At 42.0% G+C, this 19,636-nt stretch overlaps 2 protein-coding genes across 5 annotated transcripts in view; one reads left to right on the top strand and one right to left on the bottom strand.

Moving 5' to 3' along the window:
- Positions 1 to 10,792, bottom strand: part of nbeal1 (neurobeachin-like 1) — a 36,368-nt gene extending 25,576 nt beyond the window's left edge. Inside the window, exons 1-6 of the mRNA XM_044019586.1 lie at positions 10,605 to 10,792; positions 3,435 to 3,526; positions 1,777 to 1,938; positions 1,591 to 1,672; positions 859 to 986; positions 382 to 464 (exon numbers count right to left, since the gene is read on the bottom strand). Coding sequence (XP_043875521.1) covers positions 382 to 464; positions 859 to 986; positions 1,591 to 1,672; positions 1,777 to 1,938; positions 3,435 to 3,526; positions 10,605 to 10,664 — 607 coding nt within the window. The 5' untranslated portion in view covers positions 10,665 to 10,792. The remainder of the gene's footprint in view (positions 1 to 381; positions 465 to 858; positions 987 to 1,590; positions 1,673 to 1,776; positions 1,939 to 3,434; positions 3,527 to 10,604) is intronic.
- Positions 10,793 to 13,841: 3,049 nt separating this feature from the next.
- Positions 13,842 to 19,636, top strand: stradb (STE20 related adaptor beta). Of its 4 annotated transcripts, none has more exons than XM_044019985.1 (12): positions 13,842 to 14,054; positions 14,771 to 14,837; positions 15,401 to 15,481; positions 15,931 to 16,033; positions 16,139 to 16,260; positions 16,332 to 16,440; positions 16,530 to 16,653; positions 17,667 to 17,838; positions 18,008 to 18,112; positions 18,200 to 18,456; positions 18,543 to 18,585; positions 18,659 to 19,636. In XM_044019985.1, the coding sequence occupies exons 2-12, from the start codon at positions 14,826 to 14,828 to the stop codon at positions 18,878 to 18,880; spliced, it is 1,350 nt and encodes a 449-aa protein (XP_043875920.1). In that variant the 5' UTR covers positions 13,842 to 14,054; positions 14,771 to 14,825; the 3' UTR covers positions 18,881 to 19,636. The 4 variants fall into 4 exon arrangements, with proteins under 4 accessions (XP_043875920.1, XP_043875919.1, XP_043875918.1 ...); XM_044019984.1 differs by having other exon boundaries at positions 14,701 to 14,837; XM_044019983.1 differs by having other exon boundaries at positions 14,671 to 14,837.

The following is a 19,636-nucleotide window of genomic DNA, read 5'->3' as shown; positions in this document are numbered from 1 at the left end:
ATAAGTCACTCAGTGCGTTTACATGCATGTAAAAAGTCTGACTTTCTCAGACTAAGACAATAATTAAGTTTACTTATGTGTTAACACGTTAGTCTGACTAAACTCAGACTAAGATACGTGGATGATGTGATTCATAGTCTGATTACTCCTGCATGTGCTGTATACACTTAGTCAGACTTCTTCTCTCATAAACTGATTCAAGCTTATAGAGAGCTACAGCGCCACCTACAGAGGCGGAGTCACACAGACAAAAAAATCCAACTTGTCCTCCGCATGTAAACTCAGACTCTACGTTGTCCAACTGTCTCTCTTAGTCAGACTACGACCTTAGTTTGACTAAACTGTCACTGTCGTGTGTGTGTGTGTGTGTGCATGTCTTACGGTAAAAGAAGGGGACAAACTCGACGGTTAGCGGAGCAGCTTTGTACTTCTGTCTGTTCCTCTCCACTGTTCCCAGCTGCTCCCTGACCACACACACACACACACACACAGGAGAGAAGCGTAAATATAAACACAAACACGACAACGACAACAACTTACTTCTTCCATTTCTGAGCCTCTTAAATCATCTCTATCTTTGTCTTTTTGGTTTAATGAACGGTGTAATACATATGTCAGGCCTTTATGTGGCACTGCTACAAATAAATAAACCAAAACCAGAGAAGAAACGGAGAAAGAATGAAGAAAGTCAGATGACTAAGGAAAGAGAATCAAGGGTTTCTCTTCTTCTTCATCAGGATGTACACCAAGAAAGTTCTTCAATAAGATATTTTCCTGATCATAAATCTCTTTGTCTGCTGAGATAAACGATTAAGTTCAGCTGTTGTTGTTGTTGTTGTTGTTGTTGTTGTTGTTTACCCGCAGGTCCGATGCCTCCAGTTGCGGTACGGGTCGTAGAGGCTTTCGCAGAACGTCAGTGCGTGGCGTACAAACTCCTCAGCCTGACTCTGGTCTGCCATCTCCTTCTCTTTGGTCTTGCTCTTGAGCTGCAGTGACGCACACACACACGCACGCGCACGCACACACACACACACACACACACACACACACACACACACACTTGGTGTCACATTTAAATAATAACTGCATCATGTATAAAGTAAGGATAGAGCAAATGACGACCTTATTTGTGGTGCATCTACCACAGTTTTTGAAATTTAACGAGGTTTCCTGAATGCATCTCTCGTTTTTGGGCGCTTATGACACAGTGTTTGTCAGTGGATTAAAGCCCCACCCCCTTTACCATACGTATTTAAAAAAACAACATTGTTGTGAACAGATTTAATTGGCTTTTTTCAGGAAAAAGTCATATTTTACACATGTTAATTAGTAAAAAAGTGACATGTTGCCAAATAATGTCACAAAACGAACCATAATTGTGGTGTTAAATTGTGGTAGTGTTAAAAATTGCGGTAGTGTGGTAGTGTTAAAAAATATGGCGCTAATGATAATAGATACAAAGTAATGGTGGACAATTGTGAAAATAATAGAACTAATCCTAATCTGCAATTTACTGTGTTCAGGTTTTTTTTTTTTTCATATATATATTGTAATAAAGTGCAAGAAAAAAGGGGGAGGAGTCAGTCAGACCTGCTGAATGTAGAGCGTTGTCATGGTGATGATGTGATTGATGTAAGAGCAGGTGCCAATCTCCTCCACGTTGGACAGGTTCCTAACAGAAAACACACAGGAGACAAATCCACAGTTCAGCGTTTATCTGTGTTAATGTGTGCGTGCGCGGCGTGCGTGTGTGTGTGTGTGTGTGTGTGCGCTGACCTGCAGATGATGATGAGGAACTTGAGCAGCAGCAGAGCCAGGTTCTGCTGCTCTGGCTCCAGGCCGTCAGACGCCTTCTGGACACACTGCAGCAGCTGGTGGCGTAAAACCTGCAGGATGTTGTCGGGGAGGAGGGTCAACACCGGGGGGAGCTCTTCTGGCCTGGAGACACGATTTCAACCAACAGAGCAAGATGAACAAAGACATCTGTAAATCCAACATATCTACAGACCATGTTCACTTCTTTATCTCAGAGTGAGACAGACTTTTCCAACAGGAAACTGAAGTGACTCTCCCACACCAAACACCATAGAGAAAATCAGTAATTTTAGCTCGTGGGGACACAGGAGCTGCTGGTCTACTGCTGCCTCGTGTGGTCACTTTGTGTCAATAAATTAAGTCTACATGAAATATTTCAAACGCCGAATTCAAAAGAATAAGTCATTAGAACTCAGTGATGGAGGCAGCAGTGCATCAACACCTCCTGTGTGCTGTGATGTTAAAATCACTGATTTTCTCTATGGGCTTTGGTGTGGGAGAGCGAGTAGTTTACAAACTCCAGTTTCCTGTTGGAAAAGTCTGTCTAACCGTAAGATAAAGATGCAAACATGTTCTTAACACATGATAGACTTAAGCTGACAGATATTATATCATGCAAATCTTTTATTCTGTTTTCCTTGTCTTTCTGTCCCTTTAAAAGGAAGATTAGACGGTTCTGTTCTGCTGCATTCAGACATTTGTTCCATGGAAACAGAATCAGCATGTGAGCTGCACTGCTCATGCGAGAGCAAAAAAAAGACAACATGCAATGAATGCTGGTGGCAGCTGTGGAGAAAAGACGGAGAGAGAGAGAGAGGGAGACGGGGAGCAGGGGATAAAACAGTGAGACAGCAGTGAGAGGAACACGGTGGAGGGAGTTGGAGGAGGAGATGGAGGAAATGACAGAAGAAGGAGATGACAAGCTCAGCAGACAAGACTCACTCCACCCTCTGTCTCGGTCTCTGAACGGCTCAAAGTCAAGAATAAGAAGAAAAGAATATTCATGTTTCCGCCTCCTCACAAACAACACAACATTACAACACAGTGAAAATTGTTAATGGGAGAGTTCAGTATCACACAAGTGACGACGACATCTTAAGAACATGTCCATGTCTTTGTCTCACTGTTAGACACTCACAAACCACTCACTCTCCCACACCAAAGCCCATAGAGAAAATGAGTGATTTTAACATCACACACACAGGAGCTGTTGATCCACTGCTGCCTCCATCACTCAGTTCAAATGTCTTATTTTGGAACATTCGGCATTTAAAATCCCTCATTTAGCTTTAAATCAGTGACACAAAGTGACCACACGAGGCAGCAGTAGACCAGCAGCTCCTGAGCTAAAATCACTGATTTTCTCTATGGTCTTTGGTGTGGGAGAGTGAGTGAGTGAGTGGTTTACAAACTTCAGTTCACAGTGAGATAAAGACGTGATCATGTTCTAAAGATATCGCAGACTTAAGCTGATGTAGATTTCAAAAGCAGGGGGCGCTCACAGTTCCGCGTCAGTACAAGCAGACTTGACGTTTGTGACAGTTTGGCCTCTGCTGTTGCCAGGGGAACGAGGAAACCACGCTACCATATACTCGGCTTCATCAACCATCACTCGTTACCTTGAAGGAGGTTTTTCAAAGTCCACGTCCAGACATCGCTCGTAGGCACCGATGAAGATCTCCAACCATAACTTCAAATAGTCTGGATCCCTCTGAGGACGAGAGCACAGGAGGACAGAGAGAAGGTCAGGAAGGTCAAGGTTGAGGAACTGTGTTCTGTATGTCCTGCTCCACAGAGACAGGAATGCCTCAGGTGTGTTTGCGTCTTTATCTTTTCCAGGATCAAACATGGACACGCTGCCGGGGAAAAAACCGGCCGGACCACATTCTGTTCCACATTTCATAAATTCCTGGAACACGAGATTTAGAAGGACAATGTCCCGACTCAGCCTGCGGTGATGACGTGTTTTTAATCCGACTTCAAAAGCCCCGTAAAAAAGTCATTAACTGTCACTCAGTTCTCCCGAGAGCATTAGCTCTGTAATATCCCAATAAAAAGCCCCAAATGTCCGTCATTATGGCTTTAACACAAAGACAGTAAATAAACTTTCAACAAAGTTAACACTCATTATTCAGACATAAACATAAAAAGATGATACATTCAAATATTGAACAACATATTTGATCATTTTCCAGTTCGTTATGTTGTAAAACAGCAGAAACCGCAGAATGCTGAGAGTGAAAAATCTGTGTGTATATCGTGCACTTTGCAGTGATTGTAAAGTGTATTTTCGTACGGTGTGATGATCACATTTATGACATAAGCAGCCATTTTAAAACATAAAACTCCCGACAGTGTAACGCCCATAAAGGAGGAAATAAATCAGCACAACATGACTCAGTAAAAACACTGCTGCTGCTGCTGCTGCTGCTTATTTCATCTTTATTTCCTAAACCAAAGATAAAAGTGAATTACTTTTATCTGATCTTCATATACTGTGGTTTTTGACTCATTTGCTTATTATTTTCTGTTCTGCAAAACCAAAAATAGACGATCAGATGATTTACAATAAATAAATAAATAAATAAATAAATATGTCAAAAAAAGTGGGGATTTTCGTTCAATTTAATGAGGAAAACTAGTTTTTTGTTTGGGCTGCAACTGACAATGAATGTTTGTTTGGTCTAAAAACTGTAAAATATGATAATTTGCAGTTTCCTCGTTATGTAACAGAAAACACACGTCAATCACATTTAAGAAGCTGAATATTTTTCAATTATCTTAGTATTCATTTCATAATTTATTCATTAAATTTCGATCGTTATAATCAATAAATAAGAATGACCACGGAAATGAATGAGTGTGAATGATTTCTTTGTTAGGTGAAGCAAAGAAACCAGAAAATATTCACATTTAAGAAGCAGAAAAATGTTAGAAAACACACTGGAAACATCCCATGACGTCACTTTGAGACAAAGACGACGGACTTGTCCACAAACCCTGCTTTAAAAAGGGGCGGAGCTTGAAACAGTTTTCTCAGGATCGCGGTGCCATGTGGCTAAAGAGAGAGAGAGGGAGAGAGAGAGAGAGAGAGAGACAGTGGGAATCAGCCAGCACCAGGGGTGTGTGTGTGGGACAGAGAGAGAGAGAGAGAGAGAGAGAGAGAGAGAGAGAGAGACACGTGAATGGAATAAACAACAGCCACGTGTGAATAATACTTAGTAATCGCCCATTTGTGTGTTTCTTTGCCCTGTGTCACATTAAAGCTGGGATAGGCAATTTACAGTAGTTTCAGTCTAGATATGTGAATGGATATGAATCAATAGTTCCATAATAATCTCACTGAAAAATGAACTTATTTAAGAGAGATCTGCTGTTTTCAGAGAGTTTAACCAATCACAGTGCAGCTAAGACGAGGTACCAGACTACCAGTGAACGTCTATGATCTGTTAAGAATGTTTTTATCTCACTGTTACACAGACTTTTCCAACAGGAAACTGCAGTTTGTGAACCATTCACTCTCCCACACCAAAGTCCATAGAGAAAATCAGTGATTTTAGCTCACAGGGACACAGGAGCTGCTGGTCCTCTGCTGCCTCGTGTGGTCACTTTGTGTCACTGAGGTCAATCTGAACAAAGGATTTTAAATGCCTAAGACATTTGAACTCAGTGATGGAGGCAGCAGTGGATCAACAACTCCTGTGTGCTGTGATGTTAAAATCACTGATTTTCTCTATGGGCTTTGGTGTGGGAGAGTGAGTGGTTTACAAACTGTCAGTTTCCCGTTGTAAAAGTCTGTCTCACAGTGAGATAAAGACATGAACATGTTCTTAAAGACATCGTAGGCTTAAGCTGGTGTAGATTTAATGAGATGAGTCCGCGGTGCTCACTGCTCCGGGTCTGAGGACACGCTTCAGAAAAACACTAAGTGAGTTGCGACACAATGACTCAAAGTCATTTAATCAAGTTTGCTCTTTAACTTATTCAGTGGCAGGTTATTGTTCTCACACACGCACACGCACACACGCACGCACACACACACACACACACACAAGGGTGTAACTGCGAGAAAACTGCATGATGATTTCAGTCTGCAGCGCCGCTCTGTAATAACCAGGCTCACCACGGGCACTGTGTGTGTGTGTGTGTGTTTATGAGAGCAAGAATGTCCTCTTTCAGGCAGCAGCACAGATGCCCATTGAGGGTTTGGACTGTGGCAGACTGGGACACACCCTGCTCCACATGACCCTGCTTCTCCATGGAAGAATCCTAACACACACACAGTAACAACAGTGGTCCCGTGTTCATGTGTGTGTGTGTGTGTGTGTGTGTGTGTGTGTGTTCAAAGACACTCTCAAAGGTCGTCTGGCGTTACAAACACTGATCAATAAACTTCATTCACATAAAAAACCTCTGATGCCTCATGAGTGTCATGTTCCCCGAGTGACTGAAGTGAGTGACAGCTCTGCAAACACGACACGAGTCCACCCAAGCTCTGCACCGAAGTGTCTCCTGACATTTAACAGAACCTCTCCCGTCAGCTCTCTGGGCTAATTTCCTGATAACGTCAGAGTGAAATGTGACAACAAAGCAAGTGAAGGATCAGGAGATTTAACTCCAGCCAAAACAACAACAACAAAAACTGCTTCTCTCCTTCTGTGTTCTTCACAGAGTACAGCAAACTATGTTCACAAGCTTAAACTATTCAAATCTACATCAGTTTAAGTCCATGATATCTTAAGCACATGTTCACGTCTTTATCTCACTGTTAGACAGACTTGTCCAACAGGAAACTGGAGTTTGTAAACCACTCACTCTCCCACACAAAAGTCCATAGAGAAAATCATTGATTTTAGCTGGTGTGGACTCAGGAGCTGCTGGTCTACTGCTGCCTCGTGTGGTCGCTTTGTGTCACCGATGTTAATCAAATGTGGGTTTTCAAATGCCGAATTCAAAAATATAAGACATTTGAACTTAGTGATGGAGGCAGCAGTGGATCAACAACTGCTGTGTGTGACGTTAAAATCAATGGTTTTCTCTATGAGCTTTGGTGTGGGAGAGTGAGTGGTTTATGAACTTCAGTTTCCTGTTGGAACAGTCTGTCTAATAGTGAGATAAAGACATGAACATGTTCTTAAAGATATCACACTTATAAACTGATGTTGATTTGCATTTTCCCTTAAAAAAAAATGAACTATCCCTTTAAAGAAATATAAACCAGCAACCGCATAATAAAATTAAAGTCGACCAAGACAATAAAAACTGTAATTAAACAGTTTCTGTACTTTGTGTTCTTGAAGCCACAAAGACAAACGATGAATTAGATGTAATTATAATCAGCTGATAAATGTGTGCAAGCTCTTAGCGACAGCTGAGCGAAGCCCCGCCCCCTGCAGACAGGCGTGGCTGTGGGTGACCTGGCTGGGTGGCAGCAGGCGTGGAGTCACTGCTGAAACCACATCCTGCTGCTGCTGCTTCTCCTGTGGTCATCTCTCCGCTCGCGGTGACACAGCCGGTCACAGACGCCTCATCGGGGCCGTGACGTCAGTGTCAGGGGGTGTATTTATAGACGCAGGTGGGCGGGGCCAAAGCTACACGGGGCGGAGTGTGACATCATGTTATTCTAGTGATATTCATAGCAATGAGGAAACATGGATATGACAGAGAGAGAAAGCAAATCAAAGGAAAGGAAAGGAAAGGAAAGGAAAGGAAAGGAAAGGAAAGGAAAGGAAAGGCAGCCTGAGGGAGCAAACTTTGCACCTCAGTGTGTGTGTGTGTGTGTGTGTGTGGAAACCAGACACAGAGATTAGACTGTAACAAGCAGCAAAGCTGGAAACAGAGCGACGTAATCCACTTGAGCAAATATGTGAAAGCGTGGCACTTTCTCCTTCTCCTCCCTCTGCACCATTACTCTAATTAAAGCTGGTCTAGGCAACACACACTCGTCAATACTGATCAATAAATCCATGGCAACCTCTCATCATAATGAAGAGATGAAGCTACGCGAGCCGAGAACCGGACTCGTGCTCTGACGCCAGAGCTGAACTATGAACCTATTTTCATACAGAAAATGCAAAATGTTTCCAACAGTTCATAGATTACACATTTTGATTAAGATAAATCGATTTTTAATCCGTCTGAGTGTCTTTCTAAATGAATAAAACAAGCTTATGTGAGTCTTTCAGCTTCTTAGTGTGAATATTTTCTGCTTTCTTTGCTCCATAAAACAAAGAAAATCATTCAAATTGAGTAATTTCGGTTTGTGGACAAAACAAGACATTTACAGGTTTTGATCCACATTTTTCAACATTTTCTGACATTTAATGAACCAAACGACTAAATAAACTGTGACCCCTCACCTCCAGCATACTCTTTAAAATCATTAAAAACAACTTATATTAACGATTTGATGGAAAATAACTGCTTGTTATTTATTGATTCTAACTAACTAACATTAGTACTTCTTGTGGTGCATTAAAGGCTAAATTGTTGTTTTTACTGTTATTAATTTCCTATCATGATCAGAATTGTCCACACTGTTTCTTTTTAATATAAAACTATTGTGACAGCATGATGAATGAATACATGAAGCACCAGCAAAGAGTTCCAGTTTCACAGCAGGAGGAAGTGTTGGATAATCAGGTGAATAATAATAATAACACAGATAAGCGGAGACACAGAACAGGAAGAGCCAGTTCTACCAATGCAGGTGTCTACAGTCAACAGCCACTGGCTCCTCCCCCTTCTCCAGGTCAGGTCAGGTGGTACAATGCTGTTGTCAATCATTACACAGACAGAGGACAAGAGGCCATATCTCCTGGAATCACAGGCTCCAGTTTGAATGTGTTTGTGTTACGATTTTGACTGTAAATGCAACATCTGACAATTATTTTATTATTATTTTATCAATGCAGGTGCATTTATGGTTGAAAACAGCCTTTCACACCAGGAAACGCTGCTCACTCTCCCACACCAAAGCCCATAGAGAAAACCAGTGATTTTAAAGTCACAGCACACAGGAGTTTTTGATCCACTGCTGCCTCCATCACTCACTTCAAATGTCTTATTTTGTAAAATTCGGCATTTGAAATTATCCATTCAGATTTAACTCAGTGACACAAAGTGACCACACGAGGCAGCAGTAGACCAGCAGCTCCTGTGTCCCTGCGAGCTAAAATCACTGATTTTCTCTCTGGGGTTTGGTGTGGGAGAGTGAGTGATTTACAAACTTCAGTTTCCTGTTGGAAAAGTCCGTCTCACGTGCACATATTTTTTAAGATATCGTAGACTTAAACTGACAAGCTTTTTAGTTCTGTTGTTGGTGTTAGTCTATGTTTCTGTCTGCACACACACGTTGCACTGTTCCCTTCAGAACATTGTGGATCAGTCTGATTACACACGTCCACGCATGTGCAGCTGGTTAAGACATGACATCAGTTCAGGTTGAGAAAATGAAACTGGGAATCGTGAACAGTGGACGCAGGGAAAATCCTGGTTGGTCCAAACACTCTGACTGGCTGCTGTGGGCTGAGACAACACGAGGCACAGACCGGAGTTAAAGAGCTGAGATTGTTTGTGGAGGAGTTAACCCTTCAGTGGGAGGCAGCCGAGGGTCTCAGAGCTCAAATAGAAACATTCCCCATCTGATTTAAGAGCCACGTGAGTGACTCACACACACACACACACACTCACATGTAGAGTGTACATCACATCACAGAGTAAAGATGGGCAGACAGGAGCACTGACCTTGAGTACACATTCTCACAGCCACAATGAACCCAAAGCATCGGTTTGATGCTCGCTCAATGCAAACACACACACTCACAGCACCTGCTGCCACTTTCACATGTGACTGACACAAGTGTGCAAAGTGTGCACTCGTGAGCTCACAGCACTGGCATTATTATAGTGTCCACTTGTGTCAGCATGTGCTTAAATTCTGCAAATTATCCCATGCCATATCCTACATGTACAGGAAACAGATGTTGTGTGTGTTAGTGTGTGGGATTAGATGAAGTGTGTCTCTGCAGCACGGCTCACGTGAGGAGCAGCTTTGAGGCAGCTTTGATTCCACGCCAGGACGCCAACACGCCGCATCGCCCGGTGAATTAAATCGAGCCAGGAGCTGACTCAAGAGGTGCTGTCTCTACTCCAGCCTCATTCATTCATTCATCTGCCCTGGAACAACAACAACCACCACCGCACACGATCCTTGCAGCAGTGTCACACCCTGTCATCCCATGTTAGGAGAGTGTGCTACAAATTTAGATTAAGTCTACAATATCTGCAGATCACGTTCACGTCTTTATCTCACTGTGACACAGACTTTTCCAACAGGACACTGAAGTTTGTAAACCACTCACTCTCACACCAAACCCCAGAGAGAAAACCAGTGATTTTAACATCACACACACACACAGGAGTTGTTGATCCACTGCTGCCTCCATCACTAAGTTCTAATGTCTTATTTAGTAAAATTCTGTCTTTAGTAAAATCCTTCATTCAGATTAACCTCAGTGACACAAAGTGACCACACGAGGCAGCAGTAGACCAGCAGCTCCTGTGTCCCTGTGAGCTAAAATCACTGATATTCTCTATGGACTTTGGTGTGGGAGAGTGAGTGGTTTACAAACATTTTGTTCAGTTTCCTGTTGGAAAAGTCTGTCTAACAGTGAGATAAAGACATGAACATGTTCTTTAGACATCACAGACATCAGCAACAGGGGGCGCTCACAGCACATTCACTGCTGACCTAAAATATCATGTTAATGTGTGTGTGTGTGTCTCACCTTAGTGTAGTAGAGCATCCACACCTCATACAGTCTCTCTTTGGAGGCCATGGTGCTCATGTGCAGCACCGTCAGGCTGTCGTGTCCTCAGCGGTCACTTCACTGGCTGCTTCATGACCTTCAGTCATGAGCTGAACCTCTGCTGCTGCTGCTGATGATGATGACGATGATGATGATCTTCAGCACTCATCAACATCATCATCATTAGTGTAACAGGGCTGCTGCTGCTGCTGCTGCTGCTGGTGGTAGAAGACAACTTTTACTCAACATGACAGCAGCAGAGAGGAGCAGTCACAGTCCGAGCAGCTGAATCTCCACTTCTTCAGCTCTCTGGTTAGTGCTGCAATGACCACAAAGAACAGAAATAGTTAGTCATAAAGGCGACACACTTACATGTGTTCCAATAAATACAGACAGAAACAAAGACTTTTTGTTTCCTGATCTTTAACACACTTGTAATGCACACAGACGTCAATAAGAGGCAGATTACACCTATTTTACACTTTATTTCCTCAAAGACAAGAAGAGGAGGAGGAGGAGGAGGAAAATACAGCCATATGTAGAGTGTGTGTGTGTGTCTGTGTTTAACCACATTACATGAAAGGTTCCGACAGTGTGTGGGGGTTTATGTTTACATTTTGGATCCTTTTCAGACCTATTCACTGAAACTGTCACACAAATGTCCTTTTATTTTAAGTAATTTTAATTTAACATAGGAATGTGAGCATACGTTTGCCAGGAACTCCACAAAATGTTGTGATTTTACGAAAATAACTGACTAAATGCACTCCTGACCAAGAAATGATATAAACATTTACCAACATAACAGAAAAAATGGCAAAATACTGCCATAGTTTACATTACGAAATAATTGTTACTAACATTAAATACATTTTCACTACAAAAAATGTAGTGTATATAGTGTGTAATGTTACTTACAAAACACAAGAACATGTAATATGAATAATGTGTACACTAGTACACAATTGTATTCATATGTAATAATAGTATAAAAACATATTACTAAAATTAAATAAATGATTGTCACACACGACATTTAGTTACAACATTTAGTAACGTTACAAAAGCATGTTATTAACATAATGTAACAAATTTTAAAAAATACTATTATTGCCAAATTTTCATAACGTAAGAGAAAAAATACTTCAGTTTCATTTACAACATGTAATAATAATAAGAATATTAATAGTACAAAAACATATTACGAACGACTTTCGCAACCAAAGAATGACAAAAACATGTTATAGCTCCCTCTAGTGGCACTTAAATAAATCACTTGGACTGTACACTGGTGAGTGAGTGAGACAGCATTTATTTTCAAGTCACTCAGTGATGAATTTAGGATAATATGAATTCACAATACGATCAACTTTCTGAGAGTACATTGTGATAAAATTTAATCTCAGAAAGTCATATTTGGTCCCATTGTTTCTCCTTAAATGGTGTTTTTAGGATGTGGGCACCATATTAGTGGGCACCAAAAACTCTAGCACCGGCCCTGTTCTGTCAACATCAACAACAACAACAACAACAACAACAACAACAACAACACAGAGCGAAGACTGTTGTTTATGCAGGGTGAAACTAGTGGCTAAGCTATTTAAAGCTAACAGCAGCTAATGGAACAAGTACACGCAGCGACTACTTCTGTCGCTAACGCGCTAACATGCTAACTAACCTGTTACAGCCCCGCACACAACAACCTCACCTGGGCAGGCTAAAGGCTAACAGCTAGCTGTCAAAAAAGGACTAATTCCACATTTCACAGCCTCCATTCCTCCTCCTCCTCCTCCTCCTCTCTGCTCCTCCTCATGTGACAGGAGCGACTCGTCCTCCACAGCTTGCCCGGCCACAGAGCGCTCACAGGCGGACAAAACAAGTGAGGAGTCCCCGCTGAGTGACGTTAGAAAGAGAAAAGAGGCAGAAAAGAGAGTTCTTACCCGAGCGCGAGATACACGAACAGCGACTGTCACTGGCGACCCTTCTACACTCTCTCTCTCACTCACTCTCTCACTCTCTCTCTCACTCACACTCTCTCTCTCTCTCTCTCTCTCTCTCTCCCTCTCTCTCTCACACACACACACACATACACTGCTGCTACTGCTGTCAACGCGACAACGACTACGGCTACTTCCTGCTATGACTGTTTCACAATAAAAGCACGCTATACAGAGGGGAAAACCATTGTGTGGCCGTTTTTTTCGCAAAAATACTCATACTAACTGACGCTGTTACATATATAATTATATTTCATCATTATAAAATGACATTATGTTTTTATTAGTATAATACATTATATTATCTTCCATCATGTTTTACTATATTACATAAATCAATGAAAAACATTATTATATAATATATAATTTTGTTGATATAAAAGTATGTCTATCTATCTGTCTGTTTGACTATATTACCAGTGGGATTTCGTCATCCGTGTGAACGTGCTTTTAATTTGGTAGGGTAACCGGATTTCAAGCGGCACAGCGACAGCGCCTGAAAACAAGCAAACACCCGCTCTGTTTGTTAATTGAGGCTCAAACTGCATCACACTTCCTGTGTTTGTGTTTAAATTAATTCAAATCACATAAATGTTTCAACATTCACGTCATTATATGCGTTAGAAATGAGCAGCCACGTTTGCGACAGTTCTGTCTCCTTTACGTTGTCGATGTGGACTGGAGTGGTTGCTAAGGGCCGAGACTGGCAGTGACGCAGCGCTGCACTGCTGACGCGCTGTCACCTAGTGGATCAACGGAGAAGTACAAATACTTTTAATTTAATTTTATTTTATTTTATAATTTAAAAAAAGTTATATTATTTTATTATCTTATTTTCATAAATTATGCTTTTAAAAAGGGCTCAAAAGATAAATGATAACTGAATTCAGATAATCAGTTGAGTATATATATATATATATATATATATATATATATAAAACGATATATTTCTAATTTTCACCGTCTTAAATGACAATAATGATGCAAATAATTAACTCAACTTTGTGGGAAAAAATAAGACATTTAGGACACGAATACACTTGTTAAAAACAATTTTAAGACACCGAAGAATAAAATAATCAATTGATAAATTAATCACGGTAAAAACCCCAATCATTATTTGTTATAATTTTGAAAAACAAAGATCATTTCTTCCTATGAGGAGTTTTGAAACGGTTCATGTACGTCATCACTGTGCGACGTGTGCTCTGGTGACGTCACAGTCCATCGACGGTTATCTGTGTCAAATTAAAAGTCCTTTAAGGGGAAAAAAGCGGCGGATGATTTATCTGTGATTTTATCACTGTTTGATTTAATTTCTTAATTTTTAGACGCGAAACAAAAAGAAAACATGGACTTTGTGAAGAAAGCGCAGTTGTTGCTGTTGTTTCGGGGATTTCCTGCGTGTTTGTGAGCTGTTTACGTCAGAAAGGTGAGAGGATTATTCACGTCCTCGCGACTCGTTTGTCTGTGAATGAACACAAAATAAATACAAAATAATCATTCAAATGACTTCATGCGCGTGAAACACGGCTAATTCGTGAGCTAACGTTAGCTTCGTACTCGGAACGACGTGAGCGAACCGAGTTGTGTGTTTGTAGCACGTAGCATATAGCATGTTTACAAGTGTCACGACAATGACGTAAACACGAATTATGTTATTATTGTGGATTATTTACATTCATTAATGTACGCAATCATAATGAACTTTATTTGAATGTCCCGTTTCTCAAAGTGAAATTACAAAAAACAAGTAATGCATTTATTATTAATGCGATAATGTAGAATTTGGAGTGGATTGTCTCAGTGGTTAAGACCGGTACCCTATGTGCGAAAAACATCATGGTCACAAGTTCGATTCCACCCCTCGCTGACTGTACTCAATTCCATTGTAAGTCGCTTTGGATAAAAGCGCCTGCTAAATGACATGTAATGTAAAATTTAAACTAAACCACACAGACACTGTAAAACATGTTTAAACGAATTAAAACTTAGTTTTTTTCTTTTTGTAGAACATGATTCACGTGTACATGTTTGTTTCCTTACAGAAAAGTGCTCTGTCTCCTGTGAATGTGTAGATGATGCAGGTGAGAGGATGAGTGTTTACATGAACGTGTCTCACATTCGTCTCCTTCCTCGTCCCTGCAGCCTGTGAACATATGAATGACAGCTCCTGTGATTTTACTGGACCCAAAAGGACTCCATGTCTTTCTTGGTGAGCGTGTGTGTGTGTGTGTGTGTGTGTGTTTCAGTCTCTTTAGACATAGACGAGTCTTTGAAATACAAACCGGGAGGCACCAGTATTTGTTTGATCTATCGTTCTATCTATCTGTCCATCATGCCATGTGAGCGTCCACACATCCCATCATGCTTGCCACTCAGCCTCATCTCTCATCTTTTGCACATTATTGTATCCTCCTCCTCCTTCATCTTCTCCTTCTATTCCTCCTCCTCCTGTTCCTCATCTTCTTTCTCATCCTCTTTTTATTCCTTCTCTTCTATTTCTTCTTCCTCCACGCCGCCCTCCTCTTTGTCCCCCTCTTTTTCTTTTTCCTCCTTTTCCTTGCTGCCTCCTCGTCTCCACTTCCTCTTCCTCGCTGCCTCCATGCCCCCCCCCCTTGCTGTCTCATCTCCTCCTCTTGCTCACTGCCTCCAAGTTTCCTCCTCTTCCTTGCTGCCTCCTCGTCTCCTCCTCTCCCTCCATGTTTGCTCCTCCGCCCTTGTGGTGCAGGAGCAGGTCTCACCTCTGCTCCTCCCTCCTCCCTCCCTCCCCTGCAGGACTGTTCCTGCATCTCCCACACTCAGGTCCAGCACATGGACTTGGAGGAGCAGTATGAGGACACCAGTCACCACTTCCTGGTCAGTAGCCACAGCAGCTGTTACCATGGAGACACTGATGCTTCTCCCCCATCCTGTCATCGCGCTTCATCCATCATTTACCAGCTTTATGGAAGTGCTGCAGCGTGGTTTAAATATCAACAGAAACATGTGACGCACTTCTGTAAAGTCTAAAAACTCACATGAGACATTTTAAACTGGCAGTGAATCATCTGTTTACTCACTTTTGTTCTCACAAATATCGATGACGCTTTAGTTTTTCTTATATCTTCACAATATCAGATTATAGAACAAAAGAATCAAATTCATACATCAGTCACTCGAGTGAATTGGTGCAGCAGAAGCCAAGAAATACACAGGTTTTAAATCCAATAAACAATGAAAACACTGGATACTACATTTCCCATAATGCACCAGTGTGTTTGTAACCAGTGAACGAAGATTAAAACGTGGTGCATTTGTTTGTGCAGAGCTGCGACAGTTCTGAGTTCACTCTGCAGGGACCCGATGGCGGCGATGACATCACAGGCTTATCAGCTGACCCCGCCCACTACCAGCTGCTGTCCGAGCTGGGTGAGAACGACAAGCCCCCCACACACACACACACACACACACACACACACACACAGGCGTGGAACTTTGTCACGTCAGCGCTGAGTGGAATCTTTTATTTTCCAGGCAGAGGCTTCAACAACCTGAGTCAGGTGAGTTTGGGTCGTCACCGGCCCACGGGTCAGCTGGTGGCCATCAAACGCACCAACCTGGACGAGTGCACGGAGGAGGAGCTACTGCAGCTCATGGTCAGTCACACGTTCATCTGCCTGGTTTGAACAATGGAACTGAGCTCACGCGCTTCTCTCTTTGTCTCCAGAACGAGGTTCTGCTCTCCAGACTTTTCCGTCACCAGAACCTGCTGACGTCCCGCCTGGTGTTCAGCTCCTGCTGTCAGCTGTGGGTCCTCACGCCGCTCATGGCCTACGGTCAGCTGACGCTCGCACAGTCACACTGAGACCTTTCAGAACGTTCTCCTCTAAAGCTGAGATGATTGTGCTCTCACTCGTGTCCACAGGTTCTGCTGACACGTTACTTAGGACCTACTTCCCTGATGGAATGAGCGAGTCACTGATCGCGTACCTGCTGAACGGCGTCCTGCACGCGCTGGAATACCTGCATCGTATGGGCTACGTTCACCGGTCAGTGCCGTAGAAGATAATATATCATGACTTTTAACCCTCAAGCATTTATCTTCACCATTTATCTTTTATGAAATTGACACTGAGTAAGAAAGAAATGTTACATTCATCACCTTATGTACATAAAGTGTCAACATAGAAACCCAAATAAGTGTCAATAAAAGCATAATAAACACATGAAGTATTGCTCTTTTAAGCCCTTATGAGACACTTACATCAATACGATTTTTGTTGATGATAATTATGAATTAAAACAATTATTAGTTACATTTAACTGTTAATGTGTTAAGAAGATAACATTTAATTCATTACCTTATGGACATAAAATGTCCTCCACGAAAACAATACATTTTTCCATCTGTCTGTCTTAAAAGAACTTAAAATCTTGTTTTCCATGTTAGTATGTGTTACATCTGAAGTCCTGGCCTCAAATCCATATTTTTTTGAAAACAATTTCATATTTAGCTTCTTGTAATAAACTGTAATTAACCTTTAATGAGACCTTAAAAGAGCAAAATAAGTGTTAATAAACACATTAATTATTGCTCTATAGACACACTTGTTAACAATTCATTTATCTCAGATTAACATCAATAAGAATATTTGTAAAAATGTACTAATTATTTGTAAAAATTAAGACAATTATTAGCTCCTATTAACTGTTATTAAGCCACATATAATATGCAAATAGATGTTTTATCCAAATCAGTGAGTCTAAGTGTTAATCAAGTATGGTTAACATGTTTATTATTGCTTTAAAGACAATTATAAGCTCTTATGAGACACATTGTTTCGAGTGTATATGCCTGTGATAACATTAATAACATGTTTATTACCAATAATTACGACTTATAAGGATTAAATTTAGCTTAATAAACATATTTATTGCTTTTACTAATGTTAATAAAAAGCTTATTGAGTTCTTATTCAGTAATAACTTTTGGACATTTTTGGCCTCAAGGTGATGAAGGTTACATTTTTTTTACCGTGTTTGTTGTTTTTGTTGTCGTAAGTGGGGTGAAGGCCAGTCACATCCTGCTGTCAGCAGAGGGGCGTGTCTACCTCTCGGGCCTCCACAGTGTTTACAGTATGATGCGTGAGGGGAAGAGGATGAGGGCGGTGTTTGACATGCCTCACCACAGCCCCGCCCTCCTGCCGTGGCTCAGCCCCGAACTCCTGCGACAGGTCAGGACTCCCGTGTGGAGACTTCTGCTCCTAAAACACGTGCAAAAAAACAATTCAAGTTTAAAATGTATTTGTACTGCACAACTATGTGATTTTTCAACTTTCAGCTTCGGCTTTTTGTGTGTGTGTGTGTGTGTGTGTGTCGCCCCCTGCTGTCTGTCCTGAGCAGGACCTGCATGGTTACGGAGTACAGTCAGACATCTACAGTTTAGGAATCGTGGCGTGTGAACTGGTCAGTGGCAGAGTTCCCTTCCAGGACATGCCGCCCACTCAGGTAACTAACTAACTAACTAACTAACTAACTAACTAATTAATTAAATTAAAGGCTGACTTCACTTAAATGTGAGTGTGTTTGTTTCAGATGCTGCTGCAGAAGCTGCGCGGCTCTCACTGCTGCCTCCTCGACGTCGCCCCCTTCCCGCTCGGCGAGCTGGGCGGTCTGAAGGTGTCGCGCTCTGGCGTGGACTCCGGCATCGGGGAGAGCGTGGCCACGGGGAGTCTGACGCACAGCGCCACGGCTCCGCCCACCGACCGACCTCAGAGCCCCGCCCCCAAGAACCACTCGGCCACGCTGCACAACCTGGTGCAGCAGTGTCTGCAGCAGCAGCCCGAGCACAGGTCAGCAAACTTTATTTACACACACGTTTGACGACAATGACATTCATGTGTTGTGTGTTCACCTTGCTGTTGTTGTCTGTCCACAGACCGTCAGCGTCTGCTCTGCTAAGCCACGCCTTTTTCAAACAGGTGAGTGTGTTTGTCGTGCTTGTTTACAAACAGCGTGACGTGGTGTCTCAGACTCTTGTTGTCGTGGTGACAGGTGAATCGACACACCAGAGACTCCTTCCTCAGCCTCATGTACCCGGCCGTGCCACTGTCCAGCCCTGACAACCCTCCAGTGTCCTGCCCGCCTGCCGCTTCCTGCCACGCCCCCACGTCACCCGCCATTCATGCGGTTAACACCAGTAACTCCTCCCCTTGCTCCTCCTCCTCCACCACCACCACCTGTGACGCTGCTGAGTGTGTGTGGGATTTCTCCTAACGTCGTCTCCTCCAAACCAAACACAAGACAATCAAAAACAAAGCAATGAGGCCACACATACTGTGCTACCTTTATTTTTATATTATTATTATTACTTTTAACCAAACTCTCTGAGCCTTTTTTTTTTTAAACATGTTTGATATAATTGTTTTTTTCTGAGGCGACTGTGATGAAAGAAGCTGCTCTAATGATCCAAATAATAATAAAAATAACTGTAATAATAATAATAATTGTTCAGGACCCGGTAACTCACACAAAAACAGACTTTAACCACTTCACAAAAGACTCACTTTATAAAATCAACGTCAGATATCTTCAAGAATACGTTCATGTCTTTATCTCACTGTGAGACAGACTTTTACAACAGGAAGCTGAAGTTTGTAAACCACTCACTCTCCCACACCAAAGCCAGAAAATCAGTGATTTTAGCTCATGAGGACACAGGAGGTGCTGGTCTACTGCTGCCTCGTGTGGTCACTTTGTGTCACTGACGTTAACGAAGGTTTTCAAATGCCAAAGTCATAAAATAAGACATTTGAACTGATTGATGGAGGCAGCAGTGGATCAACAACTCCTGTGCGCTGTGATGTTAAAATCACTGGTTTTCTGACAAGTCGCCAAACTTCACTTAATCCCTTCACAAAATCATTTATCAAATGAAATAACCGTCAGCTTGAATCTACAATGTTTTAAGAACATGTTGATGTCTTTATCTCACTGTGAGACAGACTTTACAACAGGAAACTGCAGTTTGTA

Source organism: Solea senegalensis, linkage group LG2 (assembly GCF_019176455.1).
Source record: "Solea senegalensis isolate Sse05_10M linkage group LG2, IFAPA_SoseM_1, whole genome shotgun sequence".
In the NCBI taxonomy this organism is placed as follows: Eukaryota; Metazoa; Chordata; class Actinopteri; order Pleuronectiformes; family Soleidae; genus Solea; species Solea senegalensis.
The sequence above is the reverse complement of the archived record's forward strand: the minus strand, read 5'-3'. Positions and strand labels throughout refer to the sequence as shown.

What these genes read in the sequence shown, in the direction of transcription:
- stradb (XM_044019985.1), top strand. An exon ending in AGGAGCTACTGCAGCTCATG is followed by an intron (nt 16,261 to 16,331) that starts GTCAGTCACACG and finishes CTTTGTCTCCAG; the next exon opens with AACGAGGTTCTGCTCTCCAG. An exon ending in GCCCCGAACTCCTGCGACAG is followed by an intron (nt 17,839 to 18,007) that starts GTCAGGACTCCC and finishes TGTCCTGAGCAG; the next exon opens with GACCTGCATGGTTACGGAGT.